The sequence below is a fragment of the Balaenoptera borealis genome (assembly GCF_965194805.1).
Source record: "Balaenoptera borealis genome assembly, chromosome: 1".
Lineage (NCBI taxonomy): Eukaryota > Metazoa > Chordata > Mammalia > Artiodactyla > Balaenopteridae > Balaenoptera > Balaenoptera borealis.
Window position 1 is genome coordinate 187,437,721 of NC_138860.1, and position 8,539 is coordinate 187,446,259.

The 8,539-nt window shown below is 53.6% G+C and overlaps 1 protein-coding gene across 4 annotated transcripts in view; it reads left to right on the top strand.

The window, feature by feature from the left end:
• The window catches only part of SLC2A5 (solute carrier family 2 member 5), a 63,634-nt gene extending 60,357 nt beyond the window's left edge, over window positions 1–3,277 (top strand). For 3 of the 4 annotated variants that reach the window (XM_082390703.1, XM_082390704.1, XM_082390701.1), the window contains 7 exons: window positions 269–394; window positions 505–692; window positions 811–921; window positions 1,344–1,445; window positions 1,745–1,820; window positions 2,289–2,416; window positions 2,509–3,277. In XM_082390703.1, the coding sequence (XP_082246829.1) occupies window positions 269–394; window positions 505–692; window positions 811–921; window positions 1,344–1,445; window positions 1,745–1,820; window positions 2,289–2,416; window positions 2,509–2,712 (935 nt within the window). In that variant the 3' untranslated portion in view covers window positions 2,713–3,277. The remainder of the gene's footprint in view (window positions 1–268; window positions 395–504; window positions 693–810; window positions 922–1,343; window positions 1,446–1,744; window positions 1,821–2,288; window positions 2,417–2,508) is intronic. The other variant, XM_082390702.1, reaches the window with a different exon arrangement.
• The last annotated feature ends 5,262 nt before the right edge of the window (window positions 3,278–8,539 follow it).

Genomic DNA, 8,539 nt, shown 5'->3' on the forward strand with positions numbered 1-8,539 from the left:
TGATAGGTGGGTAGTGGCTATTCATCAGCCTCCATTCTCTAAGTATTTAGAGTGTCCGCTCTTCGTTAGGCACCATCCTAGGTGCTGGGGACAGAAGAGTGAGAAAGATAAAGGCCCTGCCCCCAACCCTGACCCCCAGGCTGTGTTCCAGCTCCAAAGAAAACCAATCAGGATGATGGGCCAGAGCTGCTCCGTGGGGCAGGAGGTGGAGAGAAGCAGGAGAGGAGGCTGGGGCGCCAGCTCTCACCTAAGACTGGTTTCCTTGCAGGCTGGCCCATCCTCCTCGGGGTGACCGGGGTCCCCGCGGCACTGCAGCTCCTTCTGTTGCCCTTCTTCCCCGAGAGCCCCAGGTACCTGCTGATTCAGAAGAAAGATGAAGCGGCTGCCAAAAACGGTAAGGCTTTCCCAGGAGACCAGGAGAAAGGACGCAGGTTGCGGCATCTTTGCCGGGGGGAGGGGGGTGCGCGGTTCAGCCCCCAGCGCCCCCTCTGCTCCCTCCCCCAGCGCTGAGGAGGCTGCGCGGCTGGGACGACGTGGACGCCGAGACGGAGGAGATGCGGGAGGAGGACAAGGCCGAGAAGGCCGCGGGCTTCATCTCCGTGCTGCAGCTGCTCAGAATGAGGTCCCTGCGGTGGCAGGTCATCTCCATCGTCGTCCTCATGGGCGGCCAGCAGCTGTCGGGAGTGAACGCGGTACCAGGGCAGCCGGCGCCAGGGCAGCGGGCAGGCACGGGGGCGGGTGGGGGGAGGCATCCGCCGAGGGGTCCAGGCTGCCCGGCCGGCCTCACCAGCCTCGGGGGTGGCCTTCCAGATCTACTACTACGCAGACCAGATCTACCTGAGCGCTGGGGTGAGAGCACAGGATGTCCAGTATGTGACGGTGGGCACAGGCGCAGTCAACGTGCTGATGACCGTCTGCGCCGTGAGTGTCCCCGGGCACCTTGAGAGTGGGGAGTCTTGGCCCAGGAAGGAGCCCGGATCTCGGTGGCGACGTGCCTCTCGGTCCCCTCCTCTCTAGCCTCTGGGCTGTCCTCAGATGACAGCCTGTCTCTTGGGTGGGGGGGGCGGTAGCCTGTGGCACCAAAGATGGAGACCCGTCCCCACCGTCCACTCTGGAAGCTACGCCGTGAGACGTGGCTCTTCTCCAACGTCTCACACTGGGGACCACCACCTGTGCCAGGGCCACCGCGTGACAAATGGGGCCCCTGGACTGGGCAGTGCGGTGGCCCGCTGGCCATTCAAGGACACACACACACACACACACACACACACACACGGGCGGGTGGGCGCACAGGGGAGGTGAGCCGGCTGAGCCTCCCACTTTTCCTCGCCCTTTCCCTCCAGGTTTTCGTGGTGGAGCTCCTGGGGAGGAGAGTCCTTCTCCTCCTAGGCTTCTCCATCTGCTGCACCGCCTGCTGCGTGCTGACGGCCGCCCTGGCTCTGCAGGTGAGGAAGGTGCGGCCTGGGGTGCCGCGCGCCCTCGTGCGCATGCGCGTTATCACGGCGAGTCCGCTGCCTGGGGATCACGTGCAGCCCTGATCCCCGCCCCAGCAGCGCATTGCCCACTTCCAGCCGATATTCCAGGGGCATCTAGGTGGCGCTGCTTGTAGAAGGGGGGTGCCAGGCGCCCGCCTTCCCAACCCAGGCAGAGCTACTGGCCCTCCGGGAACCGAGAGTCCTGACGCTCCCGTCCCAGGTTGTCTCCGCTTTGCCAGGTGTGATCCAACTCTGTTTTCTCCCCACAGGACACAGTATCCTGGATGCCCTACGTCAGCATCGCCTGCATCATCTCCTATGTCATAGGACATGCCCTTGGGCCCAGTATGTACCCCAGAGCTGGTTCTGTGGTTTCACTGCCCCTCTCCTGTACCACCAGCCCTAGAAACTTCTGGCCTGAGCTCCTTAGAGAGGCTCCAGGGAGGGACGAATTCGGCCCAAATGGCTTCTCTGTCTGTGTCCTTGTGGCAGAGGGGCTTGGGCAGAGCATGACTAGAGCGAGGACAGTTAAGCAGCCTGTGTAGGCTGGAACACGGTGCCCGTGTGGTTGGCACAGAGAGTCTTACAGGTGGTCATGGGCCCCCTTTAGGGACATCACAGGATGTCGCCTGTTGCGCCCGACTCTTGCTAGGGGCCTTCTCACACTGCTTCTCCACGAGACCAGGAGTCCTGGAGACGCAGTGCCCCGCCTTGGGCCGGATGCCCCTGGAACCTTGCATGGGCAGGGGCTCCAGGACCCTTTGTGGGCTTGCTCGGCCGGCAGGGAAGACAGCTCTTCTTCTTCTTCCCCAGGTCCTATCCCCGCTCTGCTCATCACCGAGATCTTCCTGCAGTCCTCCCGGCCGTCTGCCTACATGGTGGGGGGCAGTGTCCACTGGCTCTCCAACTTCACTGTGGGCTTGATCTTCCCGTTCATTCAAGTAAGTGTGACCCAGGGGCCCCAAATGCACAAAATACTCAAGCAGTAAATCGAGAACCTTTTCAAGAACGTGGACCCTCTCCCCTCCCACAGGTGGGCCTCGGAGCTTACAGCTTTATCATTTTTGCCGTGATATGTCTTCTCACCACCATCTACACCTTCCTGGTTGTCCCCGAGACCAAGGCCAAGACCTTCATAGAAATCAGTCAGATCTTCAGCAAGATGAACAAAGTGTCAGAGGTGCACCCAGAAAAGGAGGAGCTAAAGGACTTTCCGCCCTCTACTGCGGGGCTGTAACTCGAGAGCAGGAGCCTGTTAATCGGGTCTGCGTGGAGCTTCCCTCCTGGGCTATGAATCCAGAACTAGGACAAGTCCGGTGTGGAAGGCAGACCCTGATGGGACTGTCGTAAGGGCTTCTGTGCAGTTCTTAAAGCCACGCTGTCTCTTTCCAGGTTGACCCGTCACCAACCCCAGGGCATGCCGAGCAGCTGTCCTTCAACCATGCTGGGTCAGCCATTGTGTGGCTCCTGGCAACACCGGCTCTTATAATGAAAACCATTACCGTGGTGTCGAGATGGGAGGAATCAAACGTGGCCAAAGAAACTAATTCTTCTCCAGTCCCGTAGTCTTCCGGGGGCCACGGGCACGTGTTCAGGGTGGAATCCATCCTCTTGTGAGATCCACCTCCAGAAACACTAGTTTTGAAAAGTATGATGTCACAAGTAATGATGTCTAGGAATCTGGGAAGCAGGTCCCTATGGAGACTTTAACCAAGTCAGAGATTATTGTTCCCAAATTATATTATTAGAGGACAATAGCATTGCCTCTGTATACTCAATAAAACAAATATGATCACTTTTCACCAAGATGTGCTGCTTTTCTGTGAGCCGGTGGAGGGCAGGGGGGCATTCCCTGCTCCTTCAAGCAGCTTGGCTGCACTGGCGTGTCAGCCCCTTCAGGGCAGGGGTTTGGCCAGTTTTGTTTATCCCGGAATCCCCACCGCCTAAAAGAACCTGGCATGGAGGAGGCCCCTCAGACGATATTTGCTGAAAGAAGGGGGAGGAGTGAGAGATGAGGTGGTCGCTAAGTTGTGATTTTTAAGACTTAAGGTTGGGGAAGCCTCTGCATGTGTTCAGGTGCATAGCGAACACCAAGGGGTCCTGAAGGTGCATAGCAAACACCGAGGGGCCCTGAAGGTAGACAGGGAAGGGTGTTGGGAGAAGGAGGCAGTGCCCCCTACACACAGCAGAGCTAGAGGCTTTCATAGAGGGGTGTGTGTGAAGAGGGCGTGTACAAAAAGGTGGAGAAAACTGAGGCGTAGGAAAGGAAAGTGGAGGGACCACCTGCTGAAAGGCTTCTGACAGGATGTGAAATCTTCTCCTGGGAGTTAGGGAGGCAGAGGCCAGGGGCCGGGTGGGACAGAGGTGGGGTTGGGAGCAGCTTTCGTGGGGGTGGAATGGGGATTCCCCAGGTGGTGAATTCCATGACTTACAAAAGTAGTGAAGGCCCAGACAAATTAAAGAGCACGATGCTGTGGTTGAACCATCCTTACCTTCTGCCACAGGGACCTACAGTGTGAGGGGGCACAGAAAACAACCATAGATGGCAGCTTGCAGTGCTGAGAAACAGTAAGGCCAGAATGTCAGAATTAAGGGACTGTGGCATTATTAATTCAGCTCATGTTACCTGCAGCACCCCTAAACCAGGGGAGGCCCTGGAGTTCATGATTCTGTGTGTCTATTCTCTGGGGTCAACCATGGTTCTGCCACTTAGTAATTGAGCCACTTGGACAACTTATTTGGTTTTTCTGTACCTCGGTTTCCCTTTTGGTTGAGCTAATAGTAAATGCCTCACATGGTTGGTTATGAGAATTAAATACTATGCTTGTAGCTTTTAGATCAGTGCCTGGTGTGTATTAAGCACTTAGTTATTTTTAAGTGCTTGGGAGTGAATGTTGATCTTGTAGACAAACACACAGGGAAAATACAGTGAGAGACCACTCTACATGAATACTGGGATTAAACAAGTAAGTGGATGGCAGATGCTGGGAACCATCTCACAGTTGCAGTGAGAAATTACAGATAAGCCAAGAGAGAGAGTCTAGAATGATCCATGTGATAATAGACTAGAGTTGGAGATATTGTTCAGCTGAATATAGACGCAGGTGGCTACACATAGAAATATTTATAGATATGTGGATTTACATGGGTTGGTAAAATACAACAGGAGGAGAAAGAGATGGGCCTGGTGCTATGGTTGCACAGAAGGAAGATGGCAAATTAGGAAAGACAAAAAGGATTTCTCCAGGAGAAAATGCAGTAGGAAAGAGAAGAATGGTCATTCCAGGCGAGGAACAGCACAGAGAGATGAGAGGGTTTGAGGGGAACGCCAGGTAGCTTGGTGTGAACGTGAAGCCAGAAAGCCCGAATTAGATCCTGTAGGTCCCTGTGAGCCACACTGAGCCTGAACCTTGTCCTCAAGATAAAGGTGGCGGGACTTCCTTGATGGCGCAGTGGTTAAGAATCCGCCTGCCAATGCAGGGGACACAGGTTTGATCCCAGGTCCGGGAAGATCCCACACGATGGAGCAACTAAGCCCGTGCACCACAGCTACTGAGCCCACGTGCCACAACTACTGAAGCCTGCCCACTTAGAGCCCGTGCTCAGCAACGAGAAGCCACCGCAATGAGAAGCCCGCACACCATAACGAAGAGTAGCCCCTGCTCGCTCACCGCAACTAGAGAAAGCCCGTGCGCAGCAACGAAGACCCAATGCAGCCAAAAAAAAAAAAAGATAAACCTGGTGGTACGTGACCGTTGAGTTTCAGAGAGTTGCAGTAACAAGACCAGGCAGGACTTGGGGAGGGAGACCGATCGGTGAGAAATAATGAGGGCCCTGCAAAGCCAGCAGTGGTGAGGCCAAGAAGTGAGGGAGAATTCAGAGAGACTTGGTGGGATTTAAGGGCCACTCGGCCACTGTAAGTGAGGCATCTGGCATACGTGCCAGGTTTCTAACAGGGGCCAATGGCGAATGGTTTGGGGAGCTGAGTGGCAGGTTTTGGGAGAAGACTAACATTTTTGGACCTGTTGAGATGGGGGAGCTCACGGAACACACGGCAGGCATCTAGAAGGAAGTTGACCGTATGGCTCTGAAGCCAGAAGAGCAAGGATGTAGATTCGGGGGAAACACACATGCTTATCAAGCATCTACTGTGTTCCAGGCACTGGGGCTGCAACAGTGAAGAAAACCATGTCACTGAGTGAGAGGTGCGATAAAGAAAGATCGGGTAGCGTGAGGGTGACAGGTGGAGAACGGCTGCTTTCCAGGGAGGGGGAGGAAGGCCTCCCTGAGGGAGGGAGGGAGGGGGCGGCCACAAGAGAATCTGCACAAGCACCGGCCCGGTGCAAACGTCCTGAAGTGAGAGAGGGCTGGCCGCAGCTCGCGAGGGAGGTCGGTGGAGCCGGAGCAGAGAGGGAAAGGAAGGCGGTGGCTGGCAGAGACTCAGCAGGCCACCAGGAGGACTGGGGATTTTATTCTGAACGTGACGGGAAGTCACTGGTTGACTTGAGTCCGACAATTCTGATCTGATTTGCAATTTAAAGAGTCACTCCATTAGAAAATGTCAGGAGATGGGAGGTCCGTGGATGCTGATCAAGGTCAGTCAAGGTCAGGACAGTTAGCAAGTGAGAGAGATGGCGGTGAGGGGCTACAGACCCTGTTTGTTCGCTGCTGTGTATCCACGGTGCCAAGAGCACGCGGCAGGGCTCACTGGGTGTTGTTTTGAGTCTTGGCCGGGAGGATTTTAAGTGCGAGAGCAGAGCAGCGTGAGGCTGAGCTGATGTAGGGAGAGCATAATTGGACGAGTTGCCAGCCCCAAGGCAACACGTTCATAACCCCATGAGGCAGGTAGCTTTCACCAGTGGTTTCCACGCTTCTGGATTTCACAGACCAAAACTGGGTGAACTAGCATTGGGCTGCCTTTTTATTTTGTAAGTAAAAACCTAAAATAGGGAATTCCCTGGTGGTGCAGTGGTTAGGACTCCGTGCTTTCACTACCGAGGGCGTGGGTTCAATCCCTGGTCAGGGAACTAAGATCCCACACTGCGTGGTGTGGCCAAAAAAAAACCTAAAATAATAATAATAACTCTCAACTACTATCATAATGAGAAGTAGGTGATTTAAAAGAAAGGGCATTTTACTATATAGGGAGGATGTGACCACAGAATAAATTTCAGTCCTTTAAATTGAATGGATTTTTCTTCATGGAAACCTCACTACATTGCCCTCTGTCCTGAGGTCACTTAACCAGCAGAAGACAGACTTCAGGAATGGGAGGGCAGCAACCCTGGCGATGTTTGTTATGGAAGAGCTTGGAGGGCAGAGTCTGAAGTCCCTCTTTGGAATGAAAGTGACACAGAGTCTTGCCATCTTCAATCCGCTTCCTCGAGGGCTGGTTCCTCAGTCCCCAGAGGAAGAATGAGGCGGCAGGTAGCTGCCGTTCTGACCCTCACTTGCATGGGTTTCATCGTAAAAGCGCGTGGTGGTTTGGTTCTCTTACCCGTGGACAGTTCCTCTTCCTCCCCTCGCCTGTTATTCCTTAACCAGCTGATCGAGTGCTGCTGAGGGCTCTCCAGTCGCCCAACATTCAGCTCAGCACTGGGACACGGCAGAGTTGCCTATATGGCATCTGCTGTCTTCAAGGAATTTATAGTCTAGGCAGGAAGATGCAGACCACATGCAAAAAGGAATTACGGGGCAATAAGAATTGACAGAAGGCTGTTGTATCTAGTTGTGAGTCTGCTCTGAGCATTAACCATCCGAGCGGCTCCGGTGCCTGATAGGGAGCTTGACACTTGTTGGCACTTAGTAAATGTTGACTGAATGGACGTGACCTGGAGTGGTCTTCAAGGAAAAGGTGGTGAGCTGAGCCTCTAAGAATGGGTGAGATTTGTACAGCAAGGGAGGATAAGGTGTTTGGAGGGTAGTGGGGGATGGAGCATCATGAATCAAGGACATTCATTCATTCAAGAAATATTTGTTGAGCACCTACAATGTGCCAGGCTGTGGATGTAATGGATCCAATGGTCAAAAATACAAGTAAGCAAATACTGGAGGTCATTTCAGATAGTGCTCAGGGGAAAGCGTTGGAGAGTGCTGGGTGAGGGGTGTGGGTTACTTTCGTAAGCTCCTAGTGAGGACCTCCCCAGGGAGGTGACATTTGACCTGAGACGTGGGGGAGGAATGTTTCAAGCAGAAGGAACAGCAGGAAGGGGCTTGGTTTTGCCATCAGCTTGACTTTGTTTCTGCGGTTGACTCAGAGAAAGGAGGGGAGGCATACAGCGTTGAATCAGTGTTATTAGACTGTAAGCATTGTGACTAGGTATTGTGATTTCTGCCAAAAGGATACAGAATTCGGCTGATAAAGTGGAAAGATCGAGTGGACTGGCATTCGAGAGTCCTTAGGAACAAACTGAGAGATAACTGTGGTCTGCGAACCCTGAGATGGGAGACTGCTGTGGATTATTCAGGTGGGACTAATGTAATCACAGGGGGCAGGAGGAACCAGAAAGATGGCAGCATGAGAAAGATTCAGTCTGATATTGTTGGCCTTGAAGATGCAGGAAGGCTTCTAGAAGCCGGAAAAGGCAGAGAAATGGCCTTTCCTTACAGCCTCCAGAAAGGCGACACCTTGATTTAAGCCCACTGAGACCCTTGTCAGACTTATGACCTCCAGAACTGTCAGGTAATATATTTGTGTGGTTTTAATCCACTAAATGTGTGGTAATTTGTTACAGTGGCCACAGGAAACTCATACAGATCTTGGTGCTGAGAAGCAGGGGAAGCTGTAACAAATACCTAAAAATATGGAAGTGGCTTTGGCATGGGGCAATGGGAAGAGGCTGGAAGGTCTTTCAGGGACATGATAGAAAAAGCCTAGATGGCCTTGGACAGACGTGGTAGAAATAGAAATGTTAAGATTTCACTGTTCACTGGGGACCAGGCTGTGCAGTCAAGGTTAAAAGGCAGGGAAGTGCCCCCCAGGGGAGAGATGAGTGCATGATTCAAGGTTGCTGAGGACAGACCACTCACACACCATGCTCACGCGGTACAGCGTCTACTTACTG